The sequence below is a fragment of the Asterias rubens genome, chromosome 1, assembly GCF_902459465.1.
Source record: "Asterias rubens chromosome 1, eAstRub1.3, whole genome shotgun sequence".
Classification (NCBI taxonomy): Eukaryota; Metazoa; Echinodermata; class Asteroidea; order Forcipulatida; family Asteriidae; genus Asterias; species Asterias rubens.
In genome coordinates this window covers 33,702,865-33,720,746 of record NC_047062.1, presented here as the reverse complement: position 1 = coordinate 33,720,746, position 17,882 = coordinate 33,702,865, and the positions used below count along the sequence as shown (strand labels likewise).

Sequence of the window (17,882 nt, the reverse complement as noted above, 5' to 3'; positions counted from 1 at the left end):
CCTTTTCTGTTGATTTTGTCGCTTGGTGGTGTGGGAGTTCGGAGCTTGCAGTTCTTGGAGAGTCACTGTAACTAAATAATGGAGGAGGACCACAACTTGGCAACGCTGGTGGCTCTGGCTCTGTCTCGACACACTCATCTGTCAAAAACAACCAACACTCAAAATATTAACAACTAGCAAGGTGTGTATGCTACGTTTTGAAAAGGCATGGGTAACAAGGCATTATTTAACTCCTTGGTAAAGGGCACCGTATGAGGTAATTGTAAATTTCTACTAGAGCATTTCAAGGACACCAAGGCAATGACCAGGGGGCATGGAGGCAATCCCATTTGATGCCTCCCTGAAATATCACGCCTGACCTATTCTCGATCAATGCCCAATTTTTACACCAAACTTCCACTAGACCCCAAGTCTAAGGTTTGCCCATCATTATTGAACTTGAATTGGTTATTTCTATAATAATTGGTGGTCATTGTCGGCAGCAGACTCATTAACCTTGGTGTACTCGCAAGGGCAAGGGCTTAATCGTGATATCACTTAGCAACCGTTGCCACGTAGTAAATACGGAAAAAAAGCAACGGATGAACAAACAATATATGCTTGAATCTTACAGACCCAAGGTTGGCCGCTATTTACACTTACAAAGAATCCCTGATCAATAGTTTGTCATATATAACAAACAGGTAGTAAACAACTACTCAATACAAGCTAAATGTACAATTTCTAACAATCCCTAGGGTAGAAACCTTCACCTTATAATAGTTGAACCTTGACCTTATAGTTCTTTTATTGCAAGCCCTACACCCTCTATCTTATACTCACTATTAAAGAGTATATGACTCTTTGCTTCTAAATTAGTCAAAGTAATAAATCGCTAATTAGTATCATCAAATATATATATTGCCTTCAAAAACAAATTCAGTCTTGCATATGAAACATCGAGGGGTTCTTGATTCTAAATAAACAAAAAGGACATCACAAATCATGATAGTCGCTTGAGTTTGACCTTTTCCAATTTCTAGCAATAATCATGCATAGTTCTTGTTAGTTTTTTAAGAAATCTTTACAGATGGGTGTCTCACTGTTTTCATGGCAGGTTTGCAGAGTTATGTAAGGCGACTGCGCTATCTTCCAACATCTTTATCTTCCCACATCCCCATATTGTGACACCCCTATTTTCCAACACCCCTATGTTTTGACAACCCCCTTGTGAATTACATGCTAGGGTTACGGTTAGAGCTAGGATTAAGCCCAGTTCATACCTATTGCCAATGCTTCATGCAAAACAATTTTTCTTGCGTCACAAATTGAAGGGGAGCGCACACGGATTGATGCATCACCAAAATTTGCTTCGCATTCGCAAGAATATGAACCAGGCTTTATGGTTAGGAATAGGAAAACACACTAGGGGTGTCTGAACACTGAGGTGTCAAAACATCTATACCTGTGTGTAACCATTGAAGTACAACACCTTGTATGCAAGTGTAGGGTGTGCATTACACACCACACCATAATTCACAGCATTTTGCATTTATTTCTGGCGACTATAATATCAGATATGGATTGGTTTGATAATGCTGTCTCATACATACTGCGGAAGGATATAGCAGACAATGCAAGAAGAATTAGTCTACCACTAGGAAGAGAAAGTCCTTGGTGTATAGTAAATAACCACTCTGCATTAGCATTGGACTAGACTGCATCCGTGACTAATAAATCATAGTATGCAGGAAGGAACAATTTCAACATCTTATACAACAATCAAGAATCAATTATATAATGGATGTTTCTATTTGAAGATTCTTAAGTGGTTGTCACTTTGGGTGAATAGTAATAAAGATTTTGATTTTCAGAGCTTTTTGTTGTTTAGACACTAGCAGAGTCCTCTTGGAGAAAGACTCCGCTAGGGTCGAAACGTCAGACCATTAACTATTTTGTGAATTTATGCTATAGGGCGATTTGGTGGTAAGCAGTTTCCAACGGTTCATTCTGTTTTCTCCGCTTGTTGTTGTGTCAGAGTGAGTAAGTTTGCCCAAATTCACATTTTTCAACACGGCACAATTTTTATTACTGAGGGCATGACCAATGCAGGTTTGGTAATTACTAAAACACACTGGATATTAAAATATATATATATTTTTTTTAAGTGTTATCATTCTATTTCCAGAAAATATTACTCAATGGTATCACAGCACAGAGAGGCACTGAGGCATATTACACAGTAATTAGCCCCTACTCTTTCATAATGTGTTCATGGTAATTCAACACGCTGGACCTACAGCCCTAATGCCCTGGGCAAAGGACAGATCAATTATGGTTAAGTGTCTGACTGGATGATATAAGAGCCTTGACTGGGAGCTAACCTACAGTCTGACAGCACAGGAACCCGGAGTCCTCTGTGCTAAGATGCTTTGCCATGACATCAATTAGGTAAATAAGACAAACATTATGCACCAAACAAACATATCCTTAACTCTGGTTGTCAAGCCAAGGATTCTTAGCAAAGCAAACTTAATCACTGTACTAGCCGAGAACCCAATGGAGAGAAGACAAGGAAGGAAGTTTCAGTTTTAGATGTGGGAGGAAAACCCCAGAGAACTATTGCAGGGAAAACCCACGCATACAGGTAGGACTGATAACCCAATCCATGTAGTGCTCCCAGTGGGTTTGAACTAGGGTCTAAGAGGTTGAAGGCAAGGAAAAAGACGACTACGACAACCCGAACACCCTAAATGTGCATACATGGAAAAATGTTTCTGCAAAATATGCTACCACTAACATGATGAACAATTATTTTGCAAACATCTGAGGAGACAAACTAAGCTGCACAACTACCCCCCCCCACCCCACTGACAAATTTATCAAATCCAATCTAATGAACATGTACATCAGGGTTTCTGAATACAATCAAATGTCACATAACAAAAATAACTTACCGTTGTTTGAAGTGATTTTCGGTGAAGTTTTCTCTTTGCTTGTTGCGATCAAAGGATTTGATTCATCAGGTAGCGATGGCAACGAGCCGATACTTAAATCATCATCATCATCTAAATCATTCAGATCATCTAGATCATCATTAATGATTGGATTCAGATCATCTTGTTTATTGACTGACCAATCACCATCTATTAGCGACGATGGTTGATCTTTAAACGATTCCACAGTTTGATGATTATTATTGCTGTTAAGAATCAATGATTCAATGCCTGGACTGCGTCTTGTCCTTAGTCCTTGTGTATTCACAGCGTCTTGGGGGTTCCAATCATTATCATGTGGACTTTTTAATCTTGGTGACATCTTGGTCTTCTGTCCATGTGACTGGGTCGTTAAGCTCGGCTTTGTGGACTCAGATTGGGTTTGTTTGTACCGATCTGGACTAGATGATTTCTGGATGTTCAGATTCAAGCTTTCCCCACCATCCTTCAATTGATTCTCGTGGTTTTTGACGTTGAATTTTACGTCTGGATCCAAGGTCGAATTAGGACTGATTCTGACTGAAGCATCCTTAGACTTGCTACTAGTCTTCTGAGATGGGAATGAAACTGGTTGATAGCTGTTGAAGCTGGTAGGAGTTTGTGAAGGATCTTTCTTGTTTGTAGCTTGCTCCATAGATGGTTTATTGTCCTCGTTAACAGAAAACAAATCATCGATAGAAGTGACTGGTGTTGAAGACTCAATGGTGTTGGGTTTGATGGAGGGTTTTTGGATTTTACTTTTTCCAGTCCCCTCTGGAGTAACGTCTTTGTTTGGCAAAGCAGCATTGACTTCTTCTTGTAGCTCGTCTTCTAATAATTCTTCTTCTATCTGAGCAACCAACGCAGCCTGAAATGCACAAATAATAATGTAGAATGTGTAAGTTTCATTTTACTTCATTTCATTTCGGTTTTATTAAAAATACCAAACAACAAGTCCAAAGACTACAAATAGTTAGATTACAAAAAGTGAGCTAACAAAAATCCTGCAATAAAGAGGTCATTTGGCAAGATCTAGTGACCTTGCTATAACCAGAGTTGACTTTATTATTATTGATGTAATTTTGTCCAGCTAGAATGGCCTGAAAATGACCATCTGCTGACCCGGGGAAAGTAATGATGTATTGAAGAAGATACAGTCAAGCTAGATTACGACTTTGTATGGATGACATTAATCGATATCTTAGATAAAGGTACAATAAAACATCTTTTGTTGCGGCAGGGCCAAAGGGATTTCATCAAAGTACCGTGGATGGATGACAGACAAGATATAACCAGATAATACTGTGATTAATGTCGGATTTTCCTGTGACTGTCTCTGTTTAAATAATAAATAATCACATCTAGAGGACATCGCCCTGCAATTCCTACTTTCATTTCATTCCTGGTTGGTTATAATTCAATTGATATCAATGAAAACTCTTTGTCTTTGTTGCTATGCATATGACCTTAACAATTCCTTGAATTTGCAATCTTTAATGCAATCTGTACTATTTATATACGATGGGTTTTTCATCATACCAATAATTTTAGTACATAATTTTAAAATTACTGCCTAGCTGTAAAATAATAATATTACAAATTTTTATCGCGAATGATAAAAACTGCATAACACATGTTATAATGCACAGAATGGAAGAAAAATATAAAGAAAAAAGACGAGGCAAGTCGACCATAGAAGAAAGACAAAAAAAGACCAAAAGAGCAAAACAAATTATAATCTAGTAATGTGTGTTGAACAATACAAACAGGTCTTAGCGTATTCATCGTAATCCTAGGATAGCTTGGACTCAATTAATACAAACAGGTCTTAGCGTATTCATCATAATCCTAGGATAGCTTGGACTCAATTAATACAAACAGGTCTTAGCGTATTCATCATAATCCTAGGATAGCTTGGACTCAATCAATACAAACAGGTCTTAGCGTATTCATCATAATCCTAGGATAGCTTGGACTCAATCAATACAAACAGGTCTTAGCGTATTCATCATAATCCTAGGATAGCTTGGACTCAATCAATACAAACAGGTCTTAGCGTATTCATCATAATCCTAGGATAGCTTGGACTCAATCAATAAAATTGGCAAAGAACAAGTCAAAGAAACTCACTCTTTCATCATCTCCTAGTGCTTGGGATGAAGTACTATCAACTCTTTCTTGATTCACATCTTGGTCTTCTTGATTAATAGAAGACAAATCAATCCCATCATGTTGGACTTCATTCAAGATGTCATCAAGACGCTGCTGATGCCCAAAAGACTGCTCTTCACACTTTATACAAAGATATAGAGTGAGAAAAAAAAATAAGCTAACTCGCTTTAGCCCAAACAAAAGAACCGATGTATAAATGCGAAAATTAACTATTCACCATTAACTATTTTTTGCAAAAGAAGATATTTAATTGAAAAACATTATTCTTTTATATTTTCTTTTCAAATGTAATCGTACCAAATTTACTACAAGATAAAAAATAATCTTTCATCCATAACTATTTGTTGATCATGTTTTTTAGTTCACCAAGTCAGTTCTTATACGATACTCAGTGACTTAGACGAGTTATTTTAATTAGCCATATAACTCAGCCAGAATATATCACAAAATATCTATGGTTGACTAACAAGCTGACAAACAATGAGAATTATATTTCTAGGCACAAACTGAATAAAATCATTGAGTATTTTCACAGTAATAATGATAATCATATAATAATAATACAGTACAAAAGTATACTGTATACTGTAAAAATAATAATACAGTGTAAAAGTATACTGTATACTGTAAAAATAATAATACAGTGTAAAAGTATACTGTATACTGTAAAAATAATAATACAGTGTAAAAGTATACTGTATACTGTAAAAATAATAATACAGTGTAAAAGTATACTGTATACTGTAAAAATAATAATACAGTGTAAAAGTATACTGTATACTGTAAAAATAATAATACAGTGTAAAAGTATACTGTATACTGTAAAAATAATAATACAGTGTAAAAGTATACTGTATACTGTAAAAATAATAATACAGTGTAAAAGTATACTGTATACTGTAAAAATAATAATACAGTGTAAAAGTATACTGTATACTGTAAAAATAATAATACAGTGTAAAAGTATACTGTATACTGTAAAAATAATAATACAGTATAAAAGTATACTGTATACTGTAAAAATAATAATACAGTATAAAAGTATACTGTATACTGTAAAAATAATAATACAGTACAAAAGTATACTGTATACTGTAAAACTAATAATACAGTATAAAAGTATACTGAATACTGTAAAAATAATAATACAGTATAAAAGTATACTGTATACTGTAAAAATAATAACACAGTATAAAAGTCTACACTGTCCTAGACTGAACATCTGAAGGTACACTCAGAGGCTCGTAAACTACGCCAGAGATCTGCCTTTTAGCCCATCTCCGTAATCACCTTTGACCTCGCATTCATTTCACATGGCCTTCATGGTCCTGGAGATAAACAGTTAATTCCGATGGACATGTTTATACATATAAAGCCAATACCCGTATTTATCCTTGAGGACATGGAAAGTGGACCAGTTTACCACCATCCTTTTTAAATTGACTTAATAATATTAATAGACAGTTTCTTATATAGTGCAGTACTTATATAGCGCATATCACTGTAAGTCCCATAGAAGCACTTACCTTTGTTTTTCTCTTGAGGGCGGCAAACTTCTCTTCTTGGGCAGCGATGGTCTTTTCAAAATCTTCATGTCTCTTGATCATTTCTTCAATGTCCAAAGTATCTTCCTACATACATAAACATAATTATGGTTACGCACACATCGAGAAATGTAGTACGCACACATCGTGAATATAGCCAAAACGCAGCATGCACACATCGTGAATACAAAGCGTAACGCGGCACGCAACGCCGCACGCAACGCGGCATGCTCACAAACGGAATACATAGCGAAGGGTCACGCACACGTCACAGCCATCTAATAGAGTAATTATTATTTCACTATATTATAACACTATCAACTCATAAAACACCCTGAAAACCACAAGGATAATGAGACTATAGACCGGATGCAGTACCGGGTGAGACAAATAAAAAATACCTACATCTAACTCAACGGACAGAAACAATAACCAAGATAATAAAAGTAGCTGATTGCAAACTGCTTAACAACCCAAAGGACCTATGGTATAAATGGCCCCAAAATAGTTGACAGCCTGATGGTCGACCCTAGCAGAGTCTTTCTTAATGGCTGAACAGACAGACTCTTCTAGGGTTGAATCGTCAGGCCATTAACTATTTTTTTTGCAGAAACAATAAACACTGAACAGTGAAATTAACTAACCTATAGTAGAAAAGACCCCCAAATGAAATAATTGATGGCCTGATGGTCGACCCTATCAGAGTCTTTCTCAAAGGGGCTAAACAGACATCTGCTAGAGTTCAAACATCAGGCCATTAACTATTTCTTTTTTGCAGAAATGATAACCATTGAACTAATGATTGAAATGAACTTACCAGGAATGATTGATCTTTGAGTATTGGATCTCTAGCATTCAACCAGGTCTCAGCTTGTTGTAGATCTCTCTGGAATAGCTGAGCATCTAAGTAAGTATCGTACACTGTCTGCTTATCTTGCCACTCGCCTTGAAGACTGTCCCAGGAAGTATGAAGCTGCTGGACCTTGTCAGAAATCTGAGAAACAAAAAGAGCAAATAAACAAAAGGGATATTCAATGAAAAGAAGTTTGTAGAGCAGAACCTTTGAATACAATTAAGCCCTTTTCACACTACTCTATTCCCCTGGGTTGCCCCCTGGGTAATATTGGTCGGCCTGTTCACACTATGATCGCTTTACCCCTGGTCTGCCCCTGGTCTGCTCAGTGACTGATGATAACCACCTAATCCTGGGGTATTCTTCAAATGTCACTGGAACCTCATGGTATATGGATCTAGGCTGGGACAGTGTCAATTTGCGCCCAGGGAACTGTGGGGCCAAATAAGTCCCAGGCCCTCCGCAGGGCTGTGTTCAATCAGGCCCTCCGCAGGGCTGTGTTCAACCAGGCCCTCCGCAGGGCTGTGTTCAACCAGGCCCTCCGCAGGGCTGTGTTCAACCAGGCCCTCCGCAGGGCTGTGTTCAACCAGGCCCTCCGCAGGGCTGTGTTCAACCAGGCCCTCCGCAGGGCTGTGTTCAATCAGGCCCTCCGCAGGGCTGTGTTCAACCAGGCCCTCCGCAGGGCTGTGTTCAACCAGGCCCTCCGCAGGGCTGTGTTCAACCAGGCCCTCCGCAGGGCTGTGTTCAACCAGGCCCTCCGCAGGGCTGTGTTCAATCAGGCCCTCCGCAGGGCTGTGTTCAACCTGGCCCTCCGCAGGGCTGTGTTCAACCAGGCCCTCCGCAGGGCTGTGTTCAACCAGGCCCTCCGCAGGGCTGTGTTCAACCAGGCCCTCCGCAGGGCTGTGTTCAACCAGGCCTTCCGCAGGGCTGTGTTCAACCTGGCCCTCCGCAGGGCTGTGTTCAACCAGGCCCTCCGCAGGGCTGTGTTCAATCAGGCCCTCCGCAGGGCTGTGTTCAACCAGGCCCTCCGCAGGGCTGTGTTCAACCTGGCCCTCCACAGGGCTGTGTTCAACCTGGCCCTCCACAGGGCTGTGTTCAACCAGGCCCTCCGCAGGGCTGTGTTCAACCAGGCCCTCCGCAGGGCTGTGTTCAACCAGGCCCTCCGCAGGGCTGTGTTCAACCAGGCCCTCCGCAGGGCTGTGTTCAACCAGGCCCTCCGCAGGGCTGTGTTCAACCTGGCCCTCCACAGGGCTGTGTTCAACCAGGCCCTCCGCAGGGCTGTGTTCAACCAGGCCCTCCGCAGGGCTGTGTTCAACCAGGCCCTCCGCAGGGCTGTGTTCAACCAGGCCCTCCGCAGGGCTGTGTTCAACCTGGCCCTCCGCAGGGCTGTGTTCAACCAGGCCCTCCGCAGGGCTGTGTTCAACCTGGCCCTCCGCAGGGCTGTGTTCAACCAGGCCCTCCGCAGGGCTGTGTTCAACCAGGCCCTCCGCAGGGCTGTGTTCAACCAGGCCCTCCGCAGGGCTGTGTTCAATCAGGCCCTCCGCAGGGCTGTGTTCAACCAGGCCCTCCGCAGGGCTGTGTTCAACCTGGCCCTCCGCAGGGCTGTGTTCAACCAGGCCTTCCGCAGGGCTGTGTTCAACCAGGCCCTCCGCAGGGCTGTGTTCAACCTGGCCCTCCGCAGGGCTGTGTTCAACCAGGCCCTCCGCAGGGCTGTGTTCAACCTGGCCCTCCGCAGGGCTGTGTTCAACCAGGCCCTCCGCAGGGCTGTGTTCAATCAGGATAAGAGAAAAGGTTGAAAAGGGCTTTAGGCCTTATTTTAATCAAGTGATTTGGGCTATAGCTGTTGGCTACAGCAACCACATTGACAAATCAAACTTTTAAGCACCACTGCCAAAGCTTGAATAATACCTTTAGAAACTAAACAAATATATGAATATTGGTTTAATTGCCTGCATGAATCCTACCTCTTCAGATAAGAAATGGCCATTATCAATAAGTTGTTTGCCAGTATTAGTAAACTGCACCAGCCCATCGACTCTTCCATCAATCTCTGCTTTATGTTCAGCATGTCTGGCCAGTAAGGATTCAGCACTGTGAACATCATGAGGAGTTTCATGGGTAATGACTAATGCTATCATCTCATTGATCCAAGCACTGCAAGATAACATTAAAATACATATCAATCTTTGTAGATAGACTCTGTAGCTTAAAAAGTACGATTACTATCATTATTAGCACTACATATTTCTGAGTAAAGCCTGCTTCATACCTCTCTGAATGCGAAGTGAATTTTGACGCCACATGGCAGCCCTCGCAGTGAAGGTTTCGCAGGAGTAAGAAGAAAGTTCAACTGTTGCAAACTATTTGTTGTGAATTTGTGACGTCAAACTTCATATCGCATTCGCAAGAAGTACATGTATGAACCAGGCTTATTAAGTAAGGTTTGTGGTGACACCATGTAAACATTTCCTTTGTGAGTAGTGGTGGCTCTGAGAAGAGCTGGTTTCTGTTTCCATCAGACCACACTGACCGAAACATTGTGCAGTACAAACCGGCTCTTTACAGAGCCACACCTACCACTACTCACAAAAGAGATGTTTACATGGTGTCACCGCAAATCTTACTTACTTAGTATTTTTCCACCATGCATAGCCTTAAGTCTTATCTTACATGAATCAAGAACAAGGAAGTATTATTTTCAAACGGACAGAGTACTTTTACAAACAGTGACACAAACCTCGTCACTGGTTCTCGGTTTTTCATAACTCCATCTTTCAGAATAACATAAAGCAAAGGAAAGACTCGCCTTATTTCTCTGTAATCCTTCAGGTATGTTTGCAAATTCTCTGTTTGGGAAAGACGATCTTTCCGCGTCGCTGCTTCTTCCAGAAGGGAATTCCAAGCTTCAACTACTGCATCATTCTTAGCACTGATATGATCAAATGTATGAGGAAAATGCTCTACTAGCTGAGATGCTGTTGAGGAGATGGATGCAACTTGTTCCTCTAATGCTGCTAGGTCTCTCTGTTGAGATAGATAAAATAACAAGAAATACAAATTATATCTCATTGGACAAAGCTGCTTTCATGTGATTTTCAAGTAGCGGAAGAAAAAAAGAAAAAAAAAACCACCATAAAACTAAAAATTGTGCATGGTGGGAGTGTTAATTCTTTGGATGGTTGTTGGTTCTGTGCAGAACCAGTGGTTGACAATTACAATCAGTAAACTCCGATCATCAGAGTATACTGATCCAAACATTGAGTAACTTAAACCAAACATTGAGTTGTCAACCACCGGCTGTTTTTTTTTTAGAACCAACACTAGTAAAGAGATTTACACATGGTGCTACCACAAACCTAACCTAAAATTCAAAAGCAGTCAAATTTGCAAAGCAGAATTTTCTGCTAACAGCTTTCTGAAATGGGGCCCAGTGCTTAATCTCACTGTCATAGGTTCATATCCCACTCCAGCCAATTTGTCTTTGTTCACATAGACAAGACATGATATAAACATTACCTCGTAATCAACCTACCTCTAGACCATTGTGGCGTCTAATGAAAGCTTGTACACTCGCCAAGTCATGACCGTAATTCTCTGACGATGCCGCAGTTTCTTTTTCTTGAATCCAACTTCTTGTCTCCTCAGAATCACGATCAAATGTGTGAATCAGTTTAGCTGCTGCTAAAGCCTGCAAACAATTATCAAAAGTTGTATAATTTGTTTAAAATCTGTCAATATTCTAGCCATTAAAAATCATTTGTAAACCTAGCACCAGTAAATCTCTTTCTCAAAGTTTTAATTAAATGCCAATAACAGGATAAATAGGAAACAAGAATTTTTTTTTTAGATGTGGGAGGAAAGTAGGTAGGGACAGATAACCCAATCCACATGCAAGGCTGCAGTCTGAGGTAGGATTCAAACCAAGGTCCACAGAGCTGAAAGGCAGGGAAAGAAACCAATGAGCCAACCTGAATGCTCTGGTCTGAGGTAGGATTCAAACCAGGGTCCACAGAGGTGAAAGGCTGGGAAAGAAACCAATGAGCCAACCTGAATGCTCTGGTCTGAGGTGGGATTCAAACCAAGGTCCACAGAGCTGAAAGGCTGGGAAAGAAACCAATGAGCCAACCTGAATGCTCTGGTCTGAGGTAGGATTCAAACCAAGGTCCACAGAGCTGAAAGGCTGGGAAAGAAACCAATGAGCCAACCTGAATGCTCTGGTCTGAGGTAGGATTCAAACCAAGGTCCACAGAGCTGAAAGGCTGGGAAAGAAACCAATGAGCCAACCTGAATGCTCTGGTCTGAGGTAGGATTCAAACCAAGGTCCACAGAGCTGAAAGGCTGGGAAAGAAACCAATGAGCCAACCTGAATGATCTGGTCTGAGGTAGGATTCAAACCAAGGTCCACAGAGCTGAAAGGCTGGGAAAGAAACCACTGAACCAACCTGAATGCTTCGGTCTGAGGTAGGATTCAAACCAGGGTCCACAGAGCTGAAAGGCTGGGAAAGAAACCAATGAGCCAACCTGAATGCTCTGGTCTGAGGTAGGATTCAAACCAGGGTCCACAGAGGTGAAAGGCTGGGAAAGAAACCAATGAGCCAACCTGAATGCTCTGGTCTGAGGTAGGATTCAAACCAAGGTCCACAGAGCTGAAAGGCTGGGAAAGAAACCAATGAGCCAACCTGAATGCTCTGGTCTGAGGTAGGATTCAAACCAAGGTCCACAGAGCTGAAAGGCTGGGAAAGAAACCAATGAGCCAACCTGAATGATCTGGTCTGAGGTAGGATTCAAACCAAGGTCCACAGAGCTGAAAGGCTGGGAAAGAAACCACTGAGCCAACCTGAATGCTTCGGTCTGAGGTAGGATTCAAACCAGGGTCCACAGAGCTGAAAGGCTGGGAAAGAAACCAATGAGCCAACCTGAATGCTCTGGTCTGAGGTAGGATTCAAACCAGGGTCCACAGAGGTGAAAGGCTGGGAAAGAAACCAATGAGCCAACCTGAATGCTCTGGTCTGAGGTAGGATTCAAACCAAGGTCCACAGAGCTGAAAGGCTGGGAAAGAAACCAATGAGCCAACCTGAATGCTCTGGTCTGAGGTAGGATTCAAACCAAGGTCCACAGAGCTGAAAGGCTGGGAAAGAAACCAATGAGCCAACCTGAATGATCTGGTCTGAGGTAGGATTCAAACCAAGGTCCACAGAGCTGAAAGGCTGGGAAAGAAACCACTGAACCAACCTGAATGCTTCGGTCTGAGGTAGGATTCAAACCAGGGTCCACAGAGCTGAAAGGCTGGGAAAGAAACCAATGAGCCAACCTGAATGCTCTGGTCTGAGGTAGGATTCAAACCAAGGTCCACAGAGCTGAAAGGCTGGGAAAGAAACCACTGAACCAACCTGAATGCTTCGGTCTGAGGTAGGATTCAAACCAGGGTCCACAGAGCTGAAAGGCTGGGAAAGAAACCACTGAGCCAACCTGAATGCTCTGGTCTGAGGTGGGATTCAAACCAAGGTCCACAGAGGTGAAAGGCAGGGAAAGAAACCAATGAGCCAACCTGAATGCTCTGGTCTGAGGTAGGATTCAAACCAAGGTCCACAGAGCTGAAAGGCTGGGAAAGAAACCAATGAGCCAACCTGAATGATCTGGTCTGAGGTAGGATTCAAACCAAGGTCCACAGAGCTGAAAGGCTGGGAAAGAAACCACTGAACCAACCTGAATGCTTCGGTCTGAGGTAGGATTCAAACCAGGGTCCACAGAGCTGAAAGGCTGGGAAAGAAACCACTGAGCCAACCTGAATGCTCTGGTCTGAGGTGGGATTCAAACCAAGGTCCACAGAGGTGAAAGGCAGGGAAAGAAACCAATGAGCCAACCTGAATGCTCTGGTCTGAGGTAGGATTCAAACCAAGGTCCACAGAGCTGAAAGGCTGGGAAAGAAACCAATGAGCCAACCTGAATGCTCTGGTCTGAGGTGGGATTCAAACCAGGGTCCACAGAGGTGAAAGGCTGGGAAAGAAACCAATGAGCCAACCTGAATGCTCTGGTCTGAGGTAGGATTCAAACCAAGGTCCACAGAGCTGAAAGGCTGGGAAAGAAACCAATGAGCCAACCTGAATGCTCTGGTCTGAGGTAGGATTCAAACCAGGGTCCACAGAGGTGAAAGGCTGGGAAAGAAACCAATGAGCCAACCTGAATGCTCTGGTCTGAGGTAGGATTCAAACCAGGGTCCACAGAGGTGAAAGGCTGGGAAAGAAACCAATGAGCCAACCTGAATGCTCTGGTCTGAGGTAGGATTCAAACCAAGGTCCACAGAGCTGAAAGGCTGGGAAAGAAACCAATGAGCCAATCATCCACTATAGGAGCCTGGCTTGTAGAGCAGAATGAGCATAACTGTTTACGAAGCAATTATGGTTAAGTGCCTTGCTCAAGAGCACAAGTGTCATGACTGTGATGTTGAAATAAGCATTAAATTATAAATCAACTTACCTCTGTTCTAACATTAGTGACTTCCTTCAACTGTTCCCACAGTTCCTCTACTTGATGACATTTATGTAAGCATTAATTATAAATCAACTTACCTCTGTTCTAACATTAGTGACTTCCTTCAACTGTTCCCACAGTTCCTCTACTTGATGACATTTATGTAAGCATTAATTATAAATCAACTTACCTCTGTTCTAACATTAGTGACTTCCTTCAACTGTTCCCACAGTTCCTCTACTTGATGACATTTATGTAAGCATTAATTATAAATCAACTTACCTCTGTTCTAACATTAGTGACTTCCTTCAGCTGTTCCCACAGTTCCTCTACTTGATGACATTTATGTAATATTTCTTTCTCATCTGCAATTCCTTCATCTACAAGATGGAGACTCTTAGATCCTACAGCAGTGATCCGGAACTCATTGCCAAGAAGGTCTCGAGTAAAGTCACTGAATTTAGCTTCCAGGATCTAATGATTGGAAAAGAACATTGAGAGAATCCATGATAAGAACTTGAGTAAGATTGGTAATAATGATAATAATAAAGACATTTATAATGCACAAAAACACACCCACCCAAGGTGTGTGTTTGGCCCTTACGAGAAGAAAATTAAAAAATGTCAATAAAAAATGTCGTGTCATAAGGTTTGTTTTCGGTTTGGTCTTGAAATTATCAACAGTTCCACAAGTCTTCATCGAGTTGGGAAGTTTGTTCCACAAGCGAGGGGCAGCGGAGGCGAATACTCGATCACCCCATGTCAGCCACATCCTCATCTCACCTTTCCCCTTTAAGCCTAGAGGCCTAAGGGCCTTGTCTCAGCCACATCCTCATCTCACCTTTCCCCTTTAAGCCTAGAGGCCTAAGGGCCTTGTCTCAGCCACATCCTCATCTCACCTTTCCCCTTTAAGCCTAGAGGCCTAAGGGCCTTGTCTCAGCCACATCCTCATCTCACCTTTCCCCTTTAAGCCTAGAGGCCTAAGGGCCTTGTCTCAGCCACATCCTCATCTCACCTTTCCCCTTTAAGCCTAGAGGCCTAAGGGCCTTGTCTCAGCCACATCCTCATCTCACCTTTCCCCTTTAAGCCTAGAGGCCTAAGGGCCTTGTCTCAGCCACATCCTCACCTCACCTTTCCCCTTTAAGCCTAGAGGCCTAAGGGCCTTGTCTCAGCCACATCCTCATCTCACCTTTCCCCTTTAAGCCTAGAGGCCTAAGGGCCTTGTCTCAGCCACATCCTCACCTCACCTTTCCCCTTTAAGCCGAGAGGCCTAAGGGCCTTGTCACATGAGGCAACTTCTGCAAAACCAGAGTCCTCTAGAAAATTACATGAACATTCAAATGTTGGAGACGCCTGAAACTGAATTGCCTCGTGTAACATAACCTTAAGACTGAAGTGCGATCTCTCCAGTATGCTCTGCTTTTGGCCACATGTTTAACTTCATTTCAAGACTACCACAATCAGCCAAATATTCAATTCAAACTCAGCTTTCATTATTCATAGTCTTACCTCTACATGCTCTAAATCCTTGCCATAATCCTCCGATGATGCAACAAGCTCCTTCTCTTTGATCCAATCTACAGTCTCATCGGTATCACTGAAGAATTCATACAGCTTCTTATGATCCAGTAAGGCTTTCCTTCGGCGCGAAGATAAGTCCAAACACTCTTGATACAACGATTCAACCTCAGCCTGAAATAGGTACAAATAAAAGTCACTCATTATCTTATAAAACTCTATTACGTAAAGTTGTTTGGTTTATAACTACTACTATAAGTGACATGCTTACCATAACTTTAAATTAATATTGCTTTCTAAAATGGCAGACCATTGTCAGGCAGTAGCCACTCCTGACATCAGTGGCTACTGCCTGACAATGATCTGCCATTTTGGAAAGCAAAATTCTGTAGTAAGCAGCACCATGAACTTGGGCCCACATTCTTTGTCAATTTCTGGTATCAATATTAATGTGCTATAATTCTCATAAAGGTCAGTCTATTTAATCATTAACAATCAGTTCTTATTGTGTGTGGACAAATATATCAAGGTACTCAGTGTTTCACCCCGCCGCCTTCATTTCTTATTGTGTGTGCACAAATATATCAAGGTACTCAGTGTACACCCCGCCGCCTTCATTTCTTATTGTGTGTGCACAAATATATCAAGGTACTCAGTGTACACCCCAACGCCTTCATTTCTTATTGTGTGTGGACAAATATATCAAGGTACTCAGTGTACACCCCGCCGCCTTCATTTCTTATTGTGTGTGGACAAATATATCAAGGTACTCAGTATACACCCCAACGCCTTCATTTCTTATTGTGTGTGGACAAATATATCAAGGTACTCAGTGTACACCCCAACGCCTTCATTTCTTATTGTGTGTGCACAAATATATCAAGGTACTCAGTGTACACCCCGCTGCCTTCATTTCTTATTGTGTGTGGACAAATATATCAAGGTACTCAGTATACACCCCGCCGCCTTCATTTCTTATTGTGTGTGCACAAATATATCAAGGTACACAGTGTACACCCCACCGCCTTCATTTCTTATTGTGTGTGCACAAATATATCAAGGTACTCAGTGTACACCCTGCCGCCTTCATTTCTTATTGTGTGTGGACAAATATATCAAGGTACTCAGTGTACACCCCACCGCCTTCATTTCTTATTGTGTGTGGACAAATATATCAATGTACTCAGTGTACACCCCGCCGCCTTCATTTCTTATTGTGTGTGCACAAATATATCAAGGTACCCAGTGTACACCCCGCCGCCTTCATTTCTTATTGTGTGTGGACAAATATATCAAGGTACTCAGTATACACCCCGCCGCCTTCATTTCTTATTGTGTGTGCACAAATATATCAAAGTACACAGTGTACACCCTACCGCCTTCATTTCTTATTGTGTGTGCACAAATATATCAATGTACTCAGTGTACACCCTACCGCCTTCATTTCTTATTGTGTGTGCACAAATATATCAATGTACTCAGTGTACACCCCGCCGCCTTCATTTCTTATTGTGTGTGGACAAATATATCAAGGTACTCAGTGTACACCCCGCCGCCTTCATTTCTTATTGTGTGTGGACAAATATATCAAGGTACTCAGTGTACACCCCGCCCCCTTCATTTCTTATTGTGTGTGGACAAATATATCAAGGTACTCAGTATACAACCCGCCGCCTTCATTTCTTATTGTGTTTGCACAAATATATCAAGGTACTCAGTGTACACCCCGCCGCCTTCATTTCTTATTGTGTGTGCACAAATATATCAAGGTACTCAGTATACACCCCGCCGCCTTCATTTCTTATTGTGTGTGCACAAATATATCAATGTACTCAGTGTACACCCCACCGCCTTCATTTCTTTTTGTGTGTGGACAAATATATCAAGGTACTCAGTGTACACCCCGCCGCCTTCATTTCTTATTGTGTGTGGACAAATATATCAATGTACTCAGTGTACACCCAGCCGCCTTCATTTCTTATTGTGTGTGCACAAATATATCAAGGTACTCAGTGTACACCCCGCCGCCTTCATTTCTTATTGTGTGTGGACAAATATATCAAGGTACTCAGTGTACACCCCACCGCCTTCATTTATTATTGTGTGTGCACAAATATATCAAGGTACTCAGTGTACACCCCGCCGCCTTCATTTCTTATTGTGTGTGGACAAATATATCAAGGTACTCAGTGTACACCCCGCCGCCTTCATTTCTTATTGTGTGTGCACAAATATATCAATGTACTCAGTGTACACCCAGCCGCCTTCATTTCTTATTGTGTGTGCACAAATATATCAAGGTACTCAGTGTACACCCCGCCGCCTTCATTTCTTATTGTGTGTGCACAAATATATCAAGGTACTCAGTGT

At 41.9% G+C, this 17,882-nt stretch overlaps 1 protein-coding gene across 1 annotated transcript in view; it reads right to left on the bottom strand.

The window, feature by feature from the left end:
- Positions 1 to 17,882, bottom strand: part of LOC117287776 (spectrin beta chain, non-erythrocytic 5-like) — a 70,749-nt gene that overhangs the window by 2,739 nt on the left and 50,128 nt on the right. Inside the window, exons 63-72 of the mRNA XM_033768298.1 lie at positions 15,504 to 15,686; positions 14,277 to 14,468; positions 11,056 to 11,211; positions 10,330 to 10,547; positions 9,488 to 9,677; positions 7,488 to 7,664; positions 6,653 to 6,757; positions 5,085 to 5,246; positions 2,937 to 3,822; positions 2 to 138 (exon numbers count right to left, since the gene is read on the bottom strand). Of these exons, the coding sequence (XP_033624189.1) occupies positions 2 to 138; positions 2,937 to 3,822; positions 5,085 to 5,246; positions 6,653 to 6,757; positions 7,488 to 7,664; positions 9,488 to 9,677; positions 10,330 to 10,547; positions 11,056 to 11,211; positions 14,277 to 14,468; positions 15,504 to 15,686 (2,406 nt within the window). The remainder of the gene's footprint in view (position 1; positions 139 to 2,936; positions 3,823 to 5,084; positions 5,247 to 6,652; positions 6,758 to 7,487; positions 7,665 to 9,487; positions 9,678 to 10,329; positions 10,548 to 11,055; positions 11,212 to 14,276; positions 14,469 to 15,503; positions 15,687 to 17,882) is intronic.